We start from the raw sequence: 21,594 nt of genomic DNA on the forward strand, positions 1-21,594 counted from the left end.
TGAATGCATCAACTTCCTGAGCCATTGTCTTCTTTGAAACACACATTCCACACTTCCCAAGTTACAGTATGCTTGCTGTTCTTTACATAGTCTTTGTATAGGAGATAACTGCATATGAGGTGGCCCCAAGTCATCAGCTTCATGAGAAAAAGTATTCTTGCTCTCACCTCTTCTGTGAGGCTTTGCCATTTTTCAGCACCTAGCACTTACCTGAACAACAAAAATGTACAAGGGAATCCGAATTCATCACCAAACAACATTTGGGCTTTGTTTTTGGGAGGAGGATCGGTAGCTGCTTCATCCAAAAGTGCTAATAAAGCCTTTACAGTATCTTTGCCACAATAAGCAGTGCCATGGTTTATAGCATGTAGCTTGGGCTGAAATTAAATATTGACTATTATTAGCTTTACAGGAGGGGTTTGCATCAATTGACTCACCTGATCAAAGTAGTTTTAGGTCGTACAATTTAGGATATAAAACCTCTCTGATAAAGCTTAAAACCTGAACATAAATGTTTGTGCATGTGTATCATTGGATCAAAAGGGACTAGTTACAGGTTGGGATTATCAGATACATGGGTGGAGGTTGTATCACATAGTACATCTACTGTACTTATCTTAGACCATGCTGTGCCCCAACTTAAGACAGCAAGAATTAACAAGGTGCACCACTGAAGGTGTTCATGCAGAAAGTGTTCATGCAGGGATTGAAGCAAGGGAGAGCTTAGCAAAAAGACCTCCCAAAGTCAATAGCGAACCCAGCCAAGGAAAAACCCAGCATATAAACATTAGTAACATAATGGTAAGGGTAATCACAATGTCAACCATTACTAAGAATGAAAGGAAAATCATATTTTTTTTTCAAAATCTGAAAAGCTAGAAGTTTATAATGTTTGGGTAAAATTGTTGTTGGTAGCAATGTCTTGAGACACTAGATAAAATCTAGAATAGTTCATAATACTTTAGAAGTACCTTATTTGCCAAGTAAGACTATGTGTGTACACACACACACACACACCTCAGTGCAAAGCAAATTCTTTATTTCAACTAGTTAAACTCATATTATAGGAAACCTAGATTGCATATATTTCTTACATTGTATTACATATATTACCTATTATTGTATTAAATTTGTATTACTGAGTTAGTTTCTGCATTCAAATCATTAAGAAAAATGTCCTTTCTTTTATACCAAACAATTTAGAAGAACAAAAGGAGGCCCCTTACCCGGGCTGGACTAATTCCAGTGGTGCTAGCTGTCATAGACTCATGCTGAAAGTTGATAATATTTTTAATCCTCAAATCCAAATCTTGTACAACTTCCTCTGCTGCTTGACAGAAGGCATCCCTGCTGTTTCTTCCTTTTATCAAATGCATCTTGATTGTTGATAGAATTTTCCCCCCTGCAAGTCTAAAAACAGACCTAGGGTCATCTCCATATTCATCTTGGCGCTATTTTAATATACTTAATAGTTCTGAAAACAGAGCGTCTTCACAGTTAATCAAAACTGTTCAACCAACAGCTTTGATCTATTCAGTTGCACAGCATCATGCAATAAGATCTTGCCCTTTAATGCAATCTTTCACTTTTAAGAATTGGGAGATTACAAGAGTCAAGGAGCAGGGACAGTAGACTTCTCTCTAGGTTACAATTTTAAATAGAAAAGGAAATAATTAAAACTTGCTATGCCATCAGGCTATCATTTGTTCACTCACATTATCTGATTCTGCTTATTAGCCACAAGTGGATTAAAGTTTGAAAAGAAGTGAAATCTGCCTGTTGTTATAGAACATTTCCATTTCCCAAACTTTTATAAGCTCATAAGCCAGCAAAAGTGTTTTGAGTACTGTATAGTAATAATTAAATAGCTAGCACAAACAGGTCATTTACAATCATATTTTTAATAAAAGTGTCTGACGTATGCTTCCAGCAGCAGAGGGAAAGACAAGATTTCTGTATTTTTAATACAGTGCATACTTTATACAAGTCAGTTCTCAACATTCCATGATGCATACTAGTGTGTAATCAAGAAAACAGAAATTTAGTGAGGACCATGCAAATAGAATAAGTTTAATTCCTAATCACTAGAATCACTAAGTATAGTTAGCAGCTTTAATCACTACCCCATGGCAATTCTTACATGATTGTTGGGTGTTTGTTGGTATATAGGTAGGAGTAAAGAATGTAAACTTTCCATCCTTATCTGACCCCCACCATTCAAACTTGATAGGCCTTTAGCTAGCTTAGTAAGAAATGAAGCTTCTGCTCTGTTAGCTCAATTACATAGGAAAATCCTCCTTTTCAAGAAACTTCAGTAGCCAAGCATTTTGTCCCAAATATGACCTCTTAGTAAACCACTACTATGTTTCTATCTACTATGGATTTTTACCTGCATAATTTCTGATCAAAGAGCTCTGAAGTGTAAAATCTGAGTAGTAAAACCTATGGTACCTTAATCCAGAGTTTTCCCCATACACAAACACTCAGTGCTTTTTTTTTCTTAAAAAAAATGTTTAGCACTACTCTCATTTTCCTACTCATATTGAAATACTGCCCCTTAACGAGGCCAAACTTATATTCACAAAATGTTTAGGGGTATATGTACCCCTGCATCTCCCCTGAAAAAAAGCACTGCAAGCACTGATACCTACCTTCCAATAAGGAAGGTTCATCATAGGTATAGAAAATACTCTTTCCAGGCCAGGCAACCTACAACAGTCTTTTGATTAAGAGGCTTACAAACCAATCTCCCATTAAAAGTCTGGCAATTGTGTATGAGGGTCACACCTAGTCTGATTGGATAGTTCTACAACGAGGGCCATTTACCTATTATTCTTGTTCTGGCAGCACAACATTCAGGAAAATTAAGATCAATGTGTTTGTTTCTACCTAATATTGCTGCTCCAACAGCTAAGATCCCAATGCTCATATTTCTTTCCACGTTTTTCATTTCCAGGAAAAATGTTCCCATTTCCCCATCAGATATACACAACTCTAGCTGGAGCAATGAAAGGAAAACTTCATTCATTTTTCATATGAGGAGGCCAAGACAAAGTACTGATCTACTGTGTATGGGAATTAAAGACATTATACCATGGTTTTCTTCATTTTGCATTAAGGTACAGTATAAACAGATTAGTCTTCCCATCCGATTCTACCCTTGTTTAATCAAAAGTAAATCTCACTGAATTAAACAGGAATTGCTCCTAAATAACTATGCAAGGGGTTGTACCTGAGGTTGATTTTATTAAGTTGCCCAAAGTATTAAATCTGTTCCTGATACATTGCATGAATGATTTTAAGCTGTACAAAAAAAAGCCAAGCAGTTAGGATTTGGTCTATTTCACTTCCTGCTACATTACCTGTGCCACATTAAATTAATTTTAACTGATTTCTGCCCCACCTCTGACCTGCAATATTAACAAGTGGGAAGTTACACTTCTGGTCAGCAGAGAGTGGAGCATACAGTAAGGGGTTGGCTCATCTTCAGAAGGCAGGGTAAAAAACAATTCTAAAAATGTTTGCAGTAGCAAGCTAGAAGAGGAAAGAACTACCCTCCTATCCTCTCACTTGGCCTTGATGATAGCATTGTGGCCATGGAGGGGGGAACCACACTGGGGAATGAAACCTTAACAGAATAGTGTAAGGAAATAGCTAGAAAAATATGGAGAAGGGGTGTATTTAGAATCCCTGCCTGGCTTACCAGAGGGAACTGCACAAATGTGATGTACATAGACCCTCCCACCACACTGATTTGACTCAAAAGGCGGAGCTGTATGCACTATTGTCTGCTAACTAGAAAAAAAATCTCTGCTTTACAGTAAATCCAACTTTTCATTCTTCATCAGTGGATTATACAGGAAAGGGATTTACAAATGCAGTACCCTCATGGACTAGGTGGAAAGAGAATTAGTAATCACAGCACTTGTTGTAGGATCAACCTCCCAAAGGCTGCTTCTGTCAAAACATATTTGTCTAGTTTGAGGTGCCAGGTGAACGTAGAGGGGTGAGCCCATGTGAATGCCCTGCAGGTGTCCTCCGTTGAAGTTCAGGTATGCAGAGCAGCTGAATATGCTCAAAAAACTGGTTGATGAGTGTCCCAAGTACTAGGTACATGTCCCATGTAGGGAATCTATGAATAAATGCAGGGGGGTGGCAACAGGAGCAAGGGGTGGCAAGAGGAGAACAGAACCACATAAGAACTGCTTAGTGTGGCTATGGAACCTTCCCCCAATCCAGTAACATTCAGTCCAGGGCCACCAAGTGCTTTCAAATCAAGACAAGCTTGCACAAACTCAAGGATCTCTCAGACGCCTGAAGCTGTGGCCTGGACACAAATGCATTTCCACCAGCAATGGAAAGCTTTCCTGGCCATTTCATAGACAAACATCTGGAAGCTAGGATTTTCCAGGCCACTTTATTGGGAAAACCCTTCGTCTAAAGCCACTCATGGTCTAAACACTTAGCTGCTGCCAACATGGGGGCTTATGGGTTAGAAAATCCAGCTGCATTGGGATATGCCAGAGTTCTTAACAGCCCATCAGGTCCAAGAACCACAGACTCTGGAGCCAGTGGCAATTCACTAGTTGGACCCTGTCTCAGAGAGTTCTGACCTTCTGTAAAAGTTTGGATAGGAGGAGAAAGTAGTGACAGGGAGGTGACACAAGTACCAGGTGGCCTATCTTTCTCAAAACTGGGTCTTGGATGGAGAAAAGCCTTGTAGGTGCACCATGCCCATTAGATGGAGCTGGATTCAGGTTATGAACTTCCTTGTTTTGTCCAGAAGGTTGTCTTCTTGCTCCTGGGACACAAATATTTTGAGCTGGATTGTGTCACCCCCTCCTCACTCCCAGGTGTTGGATCCTCTCAGCTGTGATGAGAAAGCTCTTCAGTTGATTTATCATGAAGCCATGTTCCTCCAGTACTAAAGTGGTGGTTAGGATCTCCCTGCATGCTCTGGCCTTGGATACTCACAAGTCTGATCCTATAATAAACAAGTTGCTGGCGGCATAAAAAGAATACTACTCCTTAATATGATTTTATAGTATGTACTCTTTCTGGGAACTATGTGACGGAGAGAGCAATACAGACTGTCAAGAATATGGACAGCATTCAAAAACCTGATAAGACATAAAACAGCTTCCCCAACATCTATTCCAGGAACAGGAAAGCATATATCAAAATCCTATTACAGAGGTATCAGCATTTTTATTTTTTCCCATCATGGCAGTTACAGAAAATGCACATTGCAATTTATAACAAATATAATGTATTATATTACGGTATGTTGTTATACAATAGAAAGACAGCTCACGATAGATTGTGGGCATCAATCAGCTGGAGAACTTCTGTTATGCACATTCTGAATGCACATTTTTATAGAATAGGTGTTTGAAATGCTCGCTCGGGTATTTTGATGCCAACTCTCTGGAATTTCCCCTCGCCATATTCAAAGCCTTGTATTATCCCTCATAGTTTTCACAAACCTCTTTTTACTCCAGGGTCAAAGACTTTGGAAAATTCATCAGCTGGCTAATCAAGCTTTTTTAAAAATAAAATAAAATACAGTGACCACTCTGGTAAACTCCATCCTCACTAGGTACTGTTCCCCTATGGGTGCCTCATCAAGGGGTCAATGGTTTTTATACTTGAACTTCTCATGTAATGACTGGTATGATGTGATAGGCATGCAGATTTATAACTATCTCAGGTTAGAAGCATATTCCATTATTTAAGGATGCCAGAAATATTTGCCCAGTTAATGGTTTAACACATAGCTGGGCTGTTTGTCTTCTCTCTGCTAAAAAAGCATGGCCAACTAAAGGACATCCCATGTAGCTGTTCAAAGAGTTATATATCCTGAGCCCACAAACTGCTCGAGGATACAGGAAATTTTTCTGGTCATGTGATACTGAAATATATTTTTCTAAGGAACCCTCCATTATCATGTCACCTCTCCTCCCACACTGGCTCTGAGAAGCTTTGTAACTATAGCAGTGAAGGTCAGAAATTAAGGGAGCTGGAGTTGTACAATCTTTGGAGGGTCACAGGTTTCCTATCCTTAATTTATAAACTCATTTTCACTTGAATCCCACACGCACCTCCCTTCTCTCTCCCTTGCAATCCTTGCTCTGTCTGCAAAGTTGACCTCCTGTTATACAGCTCACAGTTATCAGGTTCATGTATCAGGTTCTCATCCTTCAATGAACTATTCTTTAATTAAGTATTTCCTGAACTTTTGCCTAAACTGACTGCTTCTTCCTCCACATTTCTCCTTGTCAATCCCATTCGTTCTTTACCCATCCAGATTTGCCCAGATACTGTGAACTACAAAGTTCTTTGAACATAGATGTCACTTCTGTGGTTGTGCACAGCATGTAGTACTAGGCAAGTTTGCAGTAACAGCACTAGCCTCTGTTACTACTGCTGATATTCTTTGGTAACACAAGAAAGCAAGCTTAAATCAAAACTAGAGAAAGAAAAAATGGAACAGAAGCAAGAAAGATTCACATATCACAATAAAGCACAGGGCAATGTTTATGAGCTAGAATTAGTCCAAACAAGTCCCAGTTTCATGTGCTCCTCCCCTCTGGAATTTGGAAGTTTTAACCTCCACTTTTAGTTAAGCTCATCTTGCTATGACATCTGGACCCAGAGTTATAATAAACTTTATCCATCAGCTTCAGAAACCAGTTTGAAGTTGGCTTCTTTTAAAATTAACCATACAGTGGTTAATGGAGTCTGTAACCTGAAGCATATGTAACCTGAAGCGTATGTAACCTGAGGTACCACTGTAGTTTTAACCACAGTTTGTTTGTCCAGATAACACAACAAACTGTGGCAAACTTAAAGCAAAACCTTCTGAACTCACTCACCCACCCAGCTACATTGGAGTTGGAAAGAGGAACATAGTGTGTAAACTTCTAGCTTATTTCCGTTTAAGCATGTCACGAAAAACTAGGAGTGAGGAACCTCTGGCCCTAATTAGGCTGTCAGGAATCCACCTACTTGTCAGTCACAGCTACCTGCAAGTAACAAGATGGGAGAGCCAAAAGGGCTGATCCGCAGGGCTTCAGAAGCACTATACACTCAGCTTCTGAAGTACAACCATCAGCTGCTCATTAGTACTCCAACACGCTACATCATCCAGTGTCATTGTGACATCTGGTGATTGACAGGTGAGTGGCCCAGCGCAGCCCAAGTTTGGGCAGCAGGGGTTGGGGAAGAGAGAAGCATAAGGCTCTGGCCTGCTAGACTGATCCAGTTGCTTCTGTGCTAAACAACATATAGTGTGATGTGCAAACCAACTCAAGCATGTGGGAAAGCAAGGAAAGAAAGAGACCAAGGCTGCAATTCTATGCCTACTTTCCTGACAGAAGGCATCTTTTAACTCAATGGGCCTTATTTATGAATAGACATGTATAGGATTTCTGTGTCTACTCAGAAGTAATTTCCAGTGCATTTGATGGGGCTTACTCCAAGTCAAACTATTTTCAATATTTTTTTTCAAATAACCTCTCTTGCCCTGTCTGCTTTAAAGGTAAAGGTAAAGGTACCCCTGCCCGTACGGGCCAGTCTTGACAGACTCTGGGGTTGTGCGCCCATCTCACTTAAGAGGCCAGGGGCCAGCGCTGTCCGGAGACACTTCCGGGTCACATGGCCAGTGTGACATCGCTGCTCTGGCGAGCCAGAGCTGCACACGGAAACGCCGTTTACCTTCCCGCTGGTAAGCGGTCCCTATTTATCTACTTGCACCCGGAGGTGCTTTCGAACTGCTAGGTTGGCAGGCGCTGGGACCGAGCAGCGGGAGCGCACCCCGCAGCAGGGATTCGAACCGCCGACCTTTCGATCAGCAAGTCCTAGGCGCTGAGGCTTTAACCCACAGCGCCACCTGTGTCCCTTTACCTGTCTGCTTTACTGCAGTTGTTATTAAGGAAAGGCTGAATAGATTCAATCTTCATATTGATAGGCTTCCAAGGTTTGAAAACCCTCTATCTAAAATAGCTAAGAATGACTGCATTTGTAATAGTTGCTGGCTTTGTTTTAATGAAGGAATATACATTTTAAACAGTGCTGCATGTACACATACATAGGAAAATTATTACCTCGGATCCTGGACTTCACCAATAATTTCTTCCAGTTTATCAATGAAGTGAACCAAGTGTGAAAGTCCCTTCATATGAGTTCTTAAAGGATCAGTTGGGGAAGGGGCATAACCTTTTCCTCCAAGTTCTATGGTTCTGATAAAAGATGTCGCCATCTAACAAGACATATAATTTGGCTAAGTAAAATAGTAATGCAAACATAGAAAACCAATACACCACACGTAAACCACAAATATTCCCACAAATATCAGGATGATTCAAAGCATCAAAGAAAAGTCCAAATTATTCCTTAAAATTAAACATAATGGCTTTCTATGCGATTGTAAAACAAAGACAAATCTGTTCCAAATATGATAACTGTGTGCTATTGCAAAGCAAAACTACAAATCTTTGGAAAACTTAAGTATATTAATTGTTCAACCCATTCTACTGTTTCAAGCCAGAAGGATTGTGCCTGCATAGTAAAACAAATTTGATCTTCCCATTAGCCACCTTACATTTAAATGTTTTGTGCAGAATTCAATTAAAATTGTGTCAATCAAAGCAGGTACTAGCATCAGGTGACTTCTGGGTCAAAATTCTGACCCCATAGCTGCCAATTCAGAGGTGGCCTGTATGGAAGGCACATAGGTCTGCCTCAACAGGACTTGGGATATTCATTGACCCTCAACAACACCACATAGTAATCCTTTGGCAAAAACGTACACAAACCTAGTTAACCAGTGCACCAGAATCTGGTGGGTCTACAAGTGTGTTCTTCTTATCTACATATTGTATAATTAAAAAAAAAAGTTGGGGGTTAGATTTTTAGAGAACCCCCAACCTTGTAGAATAATTCTGCCAGTGCTCATGGATACACTACAGATTGTGTGTGCTTCATAGGATCTTGACTACTCAATGGAAAGTATTTCATCATTCTTCTTCTTTAGAACAAAGCTGCCAAAAGAAAACCATGTTTTTATACAAAGAAGTTTTCTTTCTTTGGTAACCATAAAAGAGTGGCTGATGAACATAATCCAAGTCCATAATTCATAAAACACCAAATAATACAACTTTAGGAATTGAACTGATTAATCTTTCACATGTTTCCATACTTATTCAATTATAACACCCCCAAAACTTGACTATGCTACATCAAACCTGTTCCCAAGTCATGTTTTGAAAGGAATTAACATTTAAAACCCAAATTATGAATACATGGTACAGTGCTCTGGCCTGAGTGATTTCCTATGGCTCTGTCACTGATAATGGGCAAAGATCTTTGAGTAATACCCATTTGAAAGAGAATTTAGGAAACACTTTTTTCACAACTACTGCTTCATAAAGCAACTTTAGTGCTCTGAAGCCCTTCAGTTTTGATTTGCTCCCCTCTAGCTCCACCAAAACTATACTGATACAGATGGGCTGTCCTGAGAAGCTAATATATTAGAATGATTTCAGTCAACTTTTTCAGTATTTGGTGTACTGACACAGCATACCTGACTGCAATAATCCTCACAGAAACTATGCCTATATTCACTTATCTAAAATGGCAGACTGAAGGATTTGTACAACCAGCATGGATAACGCAGTACAAATGGATGACTTCTGGCTGTTACATGAACAATCCCAATCCAGCTCCTATATAGTTTGCTTTAAAAAAAACAAAAAATCGTCCTATTGCATCTCCTCAATGCCTTCAAATACAAAAAAATGCTTTGATTTGTCATACGTACCAAGAATATGGACATTTGCCTGTGCTGTGCAGCATGTTTTAGGTCAGTAAAAGCTTCCCTTCCAAGTCCTCTGTCAGGAACGTTTAAAATGTAAGCAAATGCCAGATCATTCTTGGAGTTAACCAATACACTTAAATATGCATACAAAATTTTCTTCACCATCAATGGTAGCTACATAAAAGAGAATCCTGTTAGTTTATTCAATAATAATAATAATAGGTGGCTTCCAACAAAATATTAAAATACTGTGATACATCAAACATTAAAAGCTTCCCTAAACAGGGCTGCTTCATGAAAACACAATTTAGCAAAATATTAGGAAACTCTCATGTAGGAAAGCAAAAATACTACACTAGCTTTCAATTCACTAATCTACATTTTGAAAAATCAGATAAGCAATTAAAGAAACAAATATGGATTATAATTAATATATGTATAAAAGTACACTGGACAAAATTTTAAATTACTTTTGTTCTTTCCAGCCTGAGATCTAGACTTTCCATACTGACCACCCTGGCAATAGACACTATTTCATCATAGGACTGTTCATCATTCCAATCTCATTAATGACTCCAAGTAAATTTTACTGTGTCAGGCATTCTATCTCCAGAGCAAGGTTTGAGTAACTGAAAGGCAGCAGGGGTGTACAGGTAAGAAAACATGGGTAGAGATTATGATGGGATTCTGAATCTTGGAATCTTTTACCATGTTTATCTACATGTTCTGAAATGTCTTTCCACAAAATAGAATACTAGTTTTCTTCTTTCAAAGAAAGCAGAAATGCAGCTAAATTTCAATACTGTATTAGAGTCCAAGTGTGATTTCTGTACATAAGCAAATGCGTGTTATAATAAACACTATGATAGTTGGGATATAGGACAATACTCATACATTTTACCTCTTCATGATCCTGGTTCACTCTGCTGGTTGGTGTTGAGGGGGTAGTAAGAACTGAATGATTCTCAATGGCTAAATCTGCTGTTCCGGTAATAAATTCTAACAGTTGTGCCTTTGGGAAGCAATAAGATATTTCAGAACTGTAACTAGACACTCTCCTACCATTCTTTTCAAGGAACAGGTTGTGGAGACTGTTTTGATTCTTGAGTACCCAGAACAAAGTTTGCTGCACAAGTAGATAGCAAAAATCCCAAAGCAGAAAAGTGGTTGAGGAATATGGATACTCAAAAAGAAAACTTTACTGGTTAGCTTTAAACTGGTCCTTGTTGAGAATGCAGGTTTAACCATTAGTGCCAGAATCTCTCAGAGTGCTCCTTTTCTCTCTGTTCACATTCTCCACACCATCCATAATCTTATATATGACAGAAGTATCAAAGATTATGCATGTTGTGGAGAAAGCGGATAGGAATTACTTCTTCACACAGTGCATTAACTAGAGGATTGGCTCCCACATGATGCAGCAATGGCTACCAACTTGGGTGGTTTAGACAAATGCATAGAGAATAGGGCTACCATGGTTACTAGTCAATGTTCTCTCTCCACTGTTAGAAGCAGTGTGCCCCAGTATACAAGTTGCCAGGAATCCTAAGAATGTTATTGCACTCACATCTTGCTTGCGGGTTTTCAGTAGGTATCTGGTTAACCACTGTGAGAACAGGATGCGGGAATAAACATCTGAACTGATTCAGCAGGGCTCTTATTATAAATTTTAAGGATATGACATGCCACGATCACATTTGTAAAACAGAGGCTTGATGGGGAGGGACCTAAAAATTGATTCCAGAATACTTGTTGGATATTGAAAACCAAATTGCAGCTTCTGAGTGGCTGCAGGAAGCTCTTGCAGCCAATCAGAATCCACAGAATCCCCATTGGATGTTCAGGTTCCAAAAGAACGTTCGCAAACTGAAATAATCACTTCTGGGTTTGCAGCACCAAAACATCTGAGTTCCAGGGTGTTTGGGATCCAAGGTACAATTGTACAAAGAAATCTCATAACTAGAGAAGTTTCTCTATATCCCGGTAGCAGAGTACATGAACATGGACATATGTAAGGCTGGAATGGGCTTTAATTCCTTTAGATACAAGTTTCTGGTACTGTTTTTGTTTTTTTAAAGGTGATTAAGTGAATCAAAAATGTGCAGGCATTTGATGATAGGGAAATAAAATGATAAAAAATATTCAAGAATCAAAATTACAAAAAAAATCAAAAATCAAAACTTCTAAAGCAAGATTTCAACAGGCATAACTTTCCTCATCACATGCTCATAATTTAAAGTACCATAGCAGTTTGTCTTCATAATGTTTCCGATTAAAGTGACTGCATCCCTGGAATTTAATTCTGAGTTACTCTGACATGAAAGAGCATCCTTTCCATAGAGTTGTGCCAGACACATTAAGAGGGGATTATCTTATTTCATAACCACATAGCTTTTATCCTTACCAAGTTTAGCACAAAAACTGAAGTAGCTTATATGGCTAATATGTGGCTTTGGCACGGATTGCAGGATTACTGTGTAGCTAATTTGGCTTCATCTACATCACTTTCTTGGCAACATTTTATTCCATTCTTTTAAATAAGCCCACAAAAGTTACTCGCCCACAAATAATGCTTACCAATCCACATTTACTTTGCTAGCCATTTTTGTGGCACAGCAACAGGCTGAGATAAAGCAAATTTGAGGTGTTCGTTTCCCTGTTTGGTCGCCTTAAAGTCCAGCTTACTTGTCATAGGCTATGAGTAAAGTGGCTGTTTTAATTAAATAAATAAAAAATACTTACACAGGAAACTGATTCATTTTCCAGTGCTAGTGCCCTACATTTTTGATAGACATCTATTAGATCCATCATATTGCAGCGTTTTAAAAAGCTGGCATATGCACTTGTGATGTCAGCATAGTTTTCAGGAGCTTCCATATTTTTCTGCAGTATGCCCAGTTTGTCAGGTACCAGGTAATTCCAAGTTAATAGCAGTTCACTAAGAGATGCTTCAAAATCTCCGTGGTTCTGTAAGTTAATACAAGAGGGGGAAATCTGCTTACGGTACTTATTTGGAACAGGAACTGCAGGCTAATAAAATACAAACCAGTCTTACAAAGTTATATTATGCTGAAAAGAAAAAACTAATCACATAGAGCATTTAACTATTTTTATGAAAGACTTTAGGGAAAATACCCATATCAATTTCCTCCCCAAGCCTTTTAAAAATGCATTGTTGTGTCATGGTTGGATTCTAATGAGACATTATATAGGAGAAAACATCAAGATAATATATCTATGTGGACTGGTCACTGTTTCTAAGGTTTAAAGCTACATTTCAAAATCATCATGTGACTTAGAGCCATGAGACATACTTTAGACTCCTCTTCCAATGGCCACTTATAGCCTTTTCTGTTTTCCTCACTCTTCCTTTCCTCAGTTTTCCTTACATTTTTCGTATTTATACCAATGCCTTACTTCCTGGAAATATCAGGCTAGTGTGGTACAGAACTAGGACATGGGGGACCAGGGCTGAAATCCTCACTCAACTATGAAACTCACTATGAGACCTTGGGCCACTCACTGCCCCTCAGACTAACCTACATCACCCGGTTGTTGTGGATATTAAATGAGAGGAAGAACCATGTATGCCTTTAGCTCCTTGGAGAAAAGGGGGTGTGTGTAACAAATGTAATAAATAAATACTTATCTAAAAAAGTTTCTAGAGCCTGGTCTCCCACAGACACTGACCCTTACATACTTATTTTATTTATTAAATTTCTATTCTGCCCTTCCCTTCAATGGAGCTCATGGTAGCAAACAACACAGTAATAAAACTGTACATATAATAAAATAAAAACATATTTTAAACACTTAAGAATGACTAAGACCATCTAAATACATTTAAAAGGCTTGTTTACCTTCCCCATGGTGGCAGCATCATATGCCATCAAACCATTCCCTGGACAAATGATTGGTGGAGTGGATTGGCTTCAGACTAAAGCTGAACATGCATCCAATTGAAAAGATTTGGACAAGCTAGTCTTTATTTATACAGTGGTACCTCGGGTTAAGTACTTAATTCGTTCCGGAGGTCCGTACTTAACCTGAAAGTGTTCTTAACCTGAAGCACCACTTTAGCTAATGGGGCCTCCTGCTGTTGCTGCGCCGCCGGAGCATGATTTCTATTCTCATCCTGAAGCAAAGTTCTTAACCTGAAGCACTATTTCTGGGTTAGTGGAGTCTGTAACTTGAAGCGTATGTAACCTGAAGCGTATGTAACCCAAGGTACCACTGTACTACATTGATTTCAATATGAAGTAAATGTCATCTGTGTCCAGTCCACTCACCATGTTCACATGTCATGCTATGCCATTGTTTCTCAAACGGTGTGGCATGCCATACTAGTATATGTCAGGAGAGGACGGCAAGGGCAGCAGGAAGATTTGAGGACAATCATTCAGTGTAGTATAGTATCAATTTTTTATTATTATTTGCAGAATATGGATAGATATCTTTTCAAAATGAGCGGAAGAGCACCATGCGATACTGAGGACAATCCTAGCTGTGATCCAAAATTGCTATTTGAACAGAGTGCTTGAAAATAGCATTGGCTATTCTTCTACAGTTCTCCACAACGTACTGTTGTGAACAGGGATTTTCAACTCTGACAAATATGAAAGATTGCAAAAGAGAAAAAGGCCTTGATGAAGAGATGATAGTTTGTCTGCTTCAAATTAAACATAAAATAAATGAGATTACCTGACAAAAGAAGCTCGCGTTCAATGAGAGGTGTGAGTTTATATATATATTTATGGTACATATGTAAGAGGCTCGTCTATCATATTTTGGGAATGATTCATGTTCTTATTTAGCTGCATTGTTTTATACTTTCTGGATGCCCCCTGATCATATTATAAAGTAGTTGTGTTCTATTTTATAAATCAAGTACTGATAGGATTTCTTTCTTATTGTTTTCCAATGTATTTCTTATCCACAAAATATTCAATGTGGTGCAAGCAAATTTTTATTCCGAAAGTGTAGTCCAGAGAAAAAAAAATCCTTCCAGTAGCACCTTAAAGACCAATTAAGTTAGTGCTTGGTATGAGCTTTCGTGTGCATGCACACTGTAGGTATCTGAAGAAGTGTGCATGCACACGAAAGCTCATACCAAGAACTAACTTAGTTGGTCTTTAAGGTGCTACTGGAAGGATTTTTTTTTGTTTTGACTATGGCAGACCAACACGGCTACCTATCTGTAACCAGAGAAAAATGTTTGAGACCCACTGTGCTTTACTATGGTTTAGTATTACAGTATCTGCATGAGAAGAAATGAGCCACAGTGAGACTTCCATCATGCAACCATTTAGAAAAGTTTGTAAGTTTTTTACTTTCGTTTGCTTAACTGTGGTTTTGCTGTGACTGACAAATTGTAGCTAAATGAACTATAGTTATTTTCAAATCAACCAAACTTAGATTGTTGTTTCTGAAGTTGGCTTGTTTAAACCATAGGTGGCTTAACCAGTGGGTCAGGAGGCCACACCAGGTGGGTTGTGGCAATGCTGCTGCTGCCATGTTGAACTTTAGCTAACGCTAAATCCCACCTTCCTGTAGCTATGCCTGTACAGTGGTACCTCGGGTTAAGTACTTAATTCATTCTGGAGGTCCGTTCTTAACCTGAAACTGTTCTTAACCTGAAGCACCACTTTAGCTAATGGGGCCTCCTGCTGCGCCGCCGGAGCACAATTTCTGTTCTCATACTGAAGCAAAGTTCTTAACCTGAAGCACTATTTCTGGGTTAGTGGAGTCTGTAACCTGAAGCGTATGTAACCTGAAGCGTATGTAACCCGATGTACCACTGTATTGCGGTAGCTCTACATGAAACAAAGGTACTCTGTTCACTTTCTGGTCTATATCTATGGCATTCTGGACTTCTCCTGGAATGAAAGTATGCTGGGAACTAGAATGCAGAAGCGTTTTGCTGGGATAGTTGGCTGCCTGGTAGTTGCCATCATAGCAGCTGGTGGGGGCCCAGGAAGTGATGGCAAAAGTCTGGTGGTTGCAGCACTTTTTTTAAAAAAAAACACACTGTTTTGAAACCAGTTCTTTGAAGTGTAACTACTAGTTAAGCTTCAGAATAATTCAGTCAAAATCTTTTCTCACAAGATGAAGAATTTGCAGAGCTTAACTGTGTTTATACTGGTATTGTAAAAACATTTTAAATCCAAATAAAAATGCTGTCCAGATATCAGTTTTCATGATCAGGTGCCCACCGTGACAGCATATTATTCATAGAAAGGATTGTGAGAGTTTGTGGTAGGACTCAGAAAATGTTTTGCTAGGAATAAATGCCAGCTGGCTAATTTATAAAGGAAGTTCACAAAGTTCAACACTTTAATTCTCTGATAGACAACAGGAATATTATATTTCACAAGGGTAAAGTGAAAAAAAATCAAACTTTTACCAATCTTAAAGCCCTGCAGTTCTTCCAAATGTTTTTTGGGATAATCATGTACTTTCTGAACATGTACAGAGCTTTTCTGTTCTAAATTCCAAATTTCTAACAAAATTTCTTTACAGAAATTATTAAATATATTTTTTAAATAATTACACCAAAAATGGAAGTATGTTGCATCACGTTAATGTGGAGGAATTACAAAGAAACCATGCTACCTATATGTTAGTGCAATGAAAATATAGGTATAAAATGAGAATTCCTGGGTGCCAAGTTTGGGGCAAGTACTCTTTGGTGAGAGAACCCCAGCAGAGATTTAAAATCACTAAATATGCAGCATACTAAAGCATGGAAATATAGGCTGTTAGAGCTATAAAAGATGCCCTTGTGAGTTCCAAAGCTTCCTTCTTTCCCTAACATAGAAATTTGGTAAGTTAAAAATAGTTTACTTACAAACTCTCCAAAGGTCAGTTTCATGTGCTTTTCCATACAGCATTCAGAAAAGGTTGCACAGACAGTATTATTATTAGTATTTATTAAATTTTTCTCCCACCCTTGATCTATATATTTCAGTAAAACTTGGCTTAGTTGCATAGTGCTGAAAGTTTCAAAATTATTGGTACAGGAATTCAAGAGAGGCTGGTTAGAGACATGTGGCTAAGCTGGAGCAACCAACTTAGCCTCTTCACACACTGCATTCATCAGGTAGATTGAAGTGGCTTGATTACCCTAACTCCCTCCCCCAAAGTGAGCTAAACCTGGCAGGACAGTTTAACCCCTTCGTGCATTAACGAGACTAAGCATGTTAGTAATATGAGGCTGGTGATTTGTAAGTTTGCTAACTAAAATAAAATTATAATAAAATGCAAATATAAAACCTCTGCTGAACCAGCTACCAGAGAGGTGCAACAGAGGCCCATATTGGGTACCCTCCAATCACATGATTAGTAGCAGGGCAGGCCCAGGATCCAATGGATCCTGTGCTGGCCCAACCCCACAGAATTGCAGTTGTTTCTGAAAGCAGCTTCCATACACTAACCATTTGGGCAAGCATATTGGGGTGCTCCCTGCAGAGCCCCCACACCAGCAAAGGGGTTTGGATTGCTCTGTCTCTTTTAAAAGTTATGTTAATTCATCGGACAGAAATAATGCTTATTTTTGGTCTGGTTTGATAACAATGTTTGTTTGCCCTTGCAAACCACCAGATCAGCAGAGGCCAATAAAGGTTCCAACTTTTCACTAAAGATCTTTGTTAAACAAAAATATATCATATGTCAGGAAAGTGTATATATAACTATAAGCATAATGTTACAGATGCAGCTGAAAAACAAGTTCCTCACTAACCCTCCCCACTTTTTCATCTGCTTATAATTTTATGATGTAAAATCCTTTTGAGCTGAAAATTTCCATGGTCAGTCTCAGCAGAAGAAAGTGAGCTTTCCTGGAAAAGTCTGCTGAGGTACTTCATCCTTCAGCTGCTTGCACTTGGACAAAGAAGAAAAAATTGGTTCCACTGTAACTAAGTTACACAAATGCTAACCTTGCAGTAATTGTAACTTGAATTATATGAACTTCCAACTTTATTAGAAATGTAGTCCTCATTAAGATCCTAAGTCATTTAGTTAGGCATATATTTAAAGACACACACATGGATATGCTAAACTGATTCCATTCCAAATAAAAGAAAATTAAAACATATGTTATGTTAACAGCCAAAACATTAAGCACCTAACACTTCCCAACATTCTGTTACGCTTGAGTATGACAAAGAAACAGAAGTCAGGGGCCTTATTCCTCATTCATTTGAGACAAAAAGGACCAGAAGTAGGTTTATTCCTGTAACAGTGTTACCTTTTAACTTTCTCCAGTGAGGATGAATGGTTTCCAGTCAATGGCATGGGGAAGAAAGAAGAGTGTTCAGTGGAACTCATACATATAGCAAAAAAAGCCACATTTTCCCATTGCATCTGGAACAGCCCAATGAGAAATATAAGCAGCATTTTGAAGAGGCTAGCAAGACTCCTCCCTTCTCAAGTATCAGAAGCAGTAAAGGCATCCATCAGCTTTATCTGGGCACCTTGTGAACGAAGTATTCAAGACAGAAAATTTCCCTAACTTTGTTCACTAACCTTTTTATTGACCTCAGCAACCGATAGGTACAAAGCCATCAGCATGTAATCTACACCACACACAGTAGTCCTTTCAGATTCTGAAAATAAACGCCATTCTTTTCGAAAACACTGAATAATATTCAAGATCCTTTGCTGAAGCGAAGCCATGATCCTAAAATTAGAAAGTAAAATAATACAAATTTTACTTAGTTTCAGTGTTAGAAACACAGATGTATAAGCTAATCACCAAATGGCAGCTTAAAGCTAGGTTGAGGTTGCCAAAACTGAATGTCTAGGTGTCTTTTTGTGCAAGGAGATGTATATATAATTATTATTATCTACATTTCTATACCACTTTATATTTTAAAGAAAAAATCACAAAGCAGTTGCAACACATTAAAATGCTAAATAAAACAATCCAGAATAAAACTACTTCAGACCCTTCTCTAAGTGCTTTCCCCATACTTATTTACCTGCTTAATTTATATAGCTGCTCTATAGCAGAAGTACTCAGAAGTGTGGTTTAGTGGTTAAAGTTTTGGACCAGGACTTGGGAGATCAAGGTTCAACTCCCCACTCAGTCATGAAGCTCACCAGGCGACTTTGGGCCGGTCACAGTCCCTCAACCTTGCAGGGAATTATTGAGGAGTAGGATGAACCATGTACTCCTTGGAGGAAAATGTGGAATATAAACGCAATAAATAAGTTGTTCTGTTTACCTGCTTAAGAAAGGTGGAGAGACCAGCCAAATGGAGATGTCAGTTGCCAACTTGGCATCCAGAGATCTCATGGTAGCAATTGGACCTATGCCAGTAGCAAAATGTACCTGGCATCTGGCTAATTTCTAACACTGCTTAGTTTAATTTTGAACTACACAGGAGGGGTAAACCTTTAAAAGAACAGGATAAACATAATATTCTCCATGACTAGGGGCATGAGAAGCAAACACATCTAAATGATATTCAATAAGGACAGAACATGGCTCAAGAATAAATGTGACCTGGAAACAACAGGGAAATATGAAAGATTATGGTAAGATGAGTTACCAAAGTGACAATATGGCAGAAAAATCCTATGTCATTTGAAGGTACGTAAAAATAACCTGGGGGCCAATTCTACATTGGCTCTGTGTGCCAGTTCTCCATAGGGAACTGGTGCACACAGGAGGATTTAATCTCTTCTCAGCAGATGAGCTGGGGGTTAAATTCTACTCAGTTTCGCTACATTAGCCAGTTCTTTACATAGAATTGGTGGATGCAACCAACTCAGTGTTCTGTGAAGCCAATCCTGATAAGGATCTGGCCAGTGCAGCCAAAAAGATTCCATAAACCTATCTTAAAGTAAAAGCCTGAACTACTACAACTATCTGGAGCACCCTAGAATGTCATTTCATCTCATACCATAGTGAGCCCTAAAGCTAATGAGGTCCAAATTCTGGAACTATTTTACTCTAAAGCAGCAATCAGTTCTTAACCAAATATTTGTATTTTGCGTTTTTCTGTTTTACACCACCTTGTGATATTTGGATGAATGACAGTATGGGCATTTAAATAATGATGATAAAGTAGCAGCAAAACTATAAGGTGATACTCATGAGGGAAATTTCTATTGCCTTCATCTTCTGCATTTGAGGCATCTTGGAGACACATTTAGGCCACTATCTATATTGCTCTAGTACTGTTGCGGGGGGGGGGGGAGCCCCTGAAAGAGGCTGGCATTTTCCCCTTCTACTGGCAGAGTCTTTTTTAAGGTTCTGCTAATTTGGCAACTATGCCCATTCCTGAAAAAGAGACATCTGAACACTGATGCATGCCCTCATAATCTCTCATCTAGACCGTTTCTCTTCAACTGGTCACATATAAGGTAAGAAACTAAGAAGTGGGCCCTCACATGTAAGTGTGTGACAATGGCTCAAGACTAATATAATGCTGTACAGAAGACTGTTTAAAAAATCTAATTACTGTAAACCAAAATGCAGCAACCAGATTAACGCCTGGTGCTTGCAACAGAGAGCATATAACACCTGTACTTCAAACGTACCACTGGTTGCCAATGTGTTCCCAGACTAAATTTGAAGGTGCTAGCACATACTTTTAAAAGTTTGGGTCTATATACCTCCCTCCATACGTTCCTTCCTTTAAGACCTATGAAGGAGAACCTTTAGGCACTTATTGTGTCTATTAAGCAAGAAGCCACTGTGATGGCTCCAAAGCTTTGGGAGCAACTCCTCAACACATTGTGACAGACTGGGGATCCTGCACTTGAAAGTAGATGTTTAAAGCCTAATGGCAATCATCATTTATTGGTTCGTTCACTCTCTCTTTTACACCAGCTGTGATTTTATCTCATCCCTGTTTAATTGTTGAATTGTAACGGTCACTCACTTCAGAAAATCACTATGACTGAAAGGCTGGTTCAAAGTAACCTGAAACGAATTCAACCGTGCAATGTTTAACATATAAAGCTCTGGTAAAACCAGCAATATATCACTTTTTCCTTGTGCTGGCGGGGTGAGTGGGAGCTGTACTGTTTGGATCCTTGTGAAAGAATGAGCACAAAGACAAAATTTTAAACCTTTTAAAAGCGAGGTGGGAGGAGAAAATGTCTAACCAAGCACTTGCTAAGAGTTCGAGAAAGCCTTCTTCACACAATTCAACGTCCAGTAATAGATTATATGCCTAGTCCTCCCCATGTCCCCAGTCACCGCACCCATGCCTTTATTGGCAGCATAGCACATTCCCTTTTTTTTGGAAATTACTTTTATTTGACTTTAAGAAGATATAAACATATAACAAAAGCAATTTAAAAACCATATAAAGAAATTAGTCTGAATATCAGGACCCCTCCCCTCCATGGGTCCTAATAACAATATTTACAACTGCTTATCAGTTCGTTGTCCTTTTTTTTTATCCATCTAAACTGTCCCTATTTTTTGTTATTTTACAAGCGTGATTAAAATCCTGCTACACATTCCAATCCAGCATGGGATATACTACTGCTAGGAGCAAGAAGCGACCAGGGCGTTGTTCGCTTCCCCCCGGTCAGTTGGCAACCCTAATTTCTAGCAGCGCCGTTATTAACGCCCTCCTGCCCCACCGCTCTCCCTCTGCTCGTCTGACAGAGCTACGGCCACCTCCCTACTCACCCTGCGGTCGCGGGACAGAACCGCCAGCTTTCTAAGCAGGAGCTGGGACTCAAAAGCCCGGTGGGTTGCTAAGCAACAATCAGCACGCTCCGACAACCGGCTGTTCGCGGCGGTTTAATTTCAAACT

The 21,594-nt window shown here is 39.0% G+C and overlaps 1 protein-coding gene and 1 long non-coding RNA gene across 5 annotated transcripts in view; one reads left to right on the forward strand and one right to left on the reverse strand.

Annotated features, from left to right (window-relative positions):
* PARPBP (PARP1 binding protein) overlaps window positions 1-21,574 on the reverse strand; it is a 27,578-nt gene extending 6,004 nt beyond the window's left edge. For 2 of the 4 annotated variants that reach the window (XM_081928291.1, XM_081928289.1), the window contains exons 1-9: window positions 21,468-21,574; window positions 20,707-20,859; window positions 18,341-18,494; window positions 12,560-12,784; window positions 10,719-10,829; window positions 9,821-9,991; window positions 8,106-8,260; window positions 1,227-1,410; window positions 211-377 (exon numbers count right to left, since the gene is read on the reverse strand). In XM_081928291.1, the coding sequence (XP_081784417.1) occupies window positions 211-377; window positions 1,227-1,410; window positions 8,106-8,260; window positions 9,821-9,991; window positions 10,719-10,829; window positions 12,560-12,784; window positions 18,341-18,494; window positions 20,707-20,780 (1,241 nt within the window). In that variant the 5' untranslated portion in view covers window positions 20,781-20,859; window positions 21,468-21,574. Of the gene's footprint in view, window positions 1-210; window positions 378-1,226; window positions 1,411-8,105; window positions 8,261-9,820; window positions 9,992-10,718; window positions 10,830-12,559; window positions 12,785-18,340; window positions 18,495-20,706; window positions 21,424-21,467 lie in introns of those variants that run through there. The other 2 variants (XM_081928292.1, XM_081928290.1) reach the window with 2 other exon arrangements.
* Window positions 10,839-14,530, forward strand: LOC309379378. Its single transcript, XR_014172464.1, has 2 exons — window positions 10,839-11,749; window positions 14,257-14,530. It is a non-coding gene; the product is annotated as an uncharacterized lncRNA (long non-coding RNA).
* Window positions 21,575-21,594: the final 20 nt, after the last annotated feature.

This window comes from Podarcis melisellensis, assembly GCF_964234715.1.
Source record: "Podarcis melisellensis genome assembly, chromosome: 10".
NCBI classification, from domain to species: domain Eukaryota; kingdom Metazoa; phylum Chordata; class Lepidosauria; order Squamata; family Lacertidae; genus Podarcis; species Podarcis melisellensis.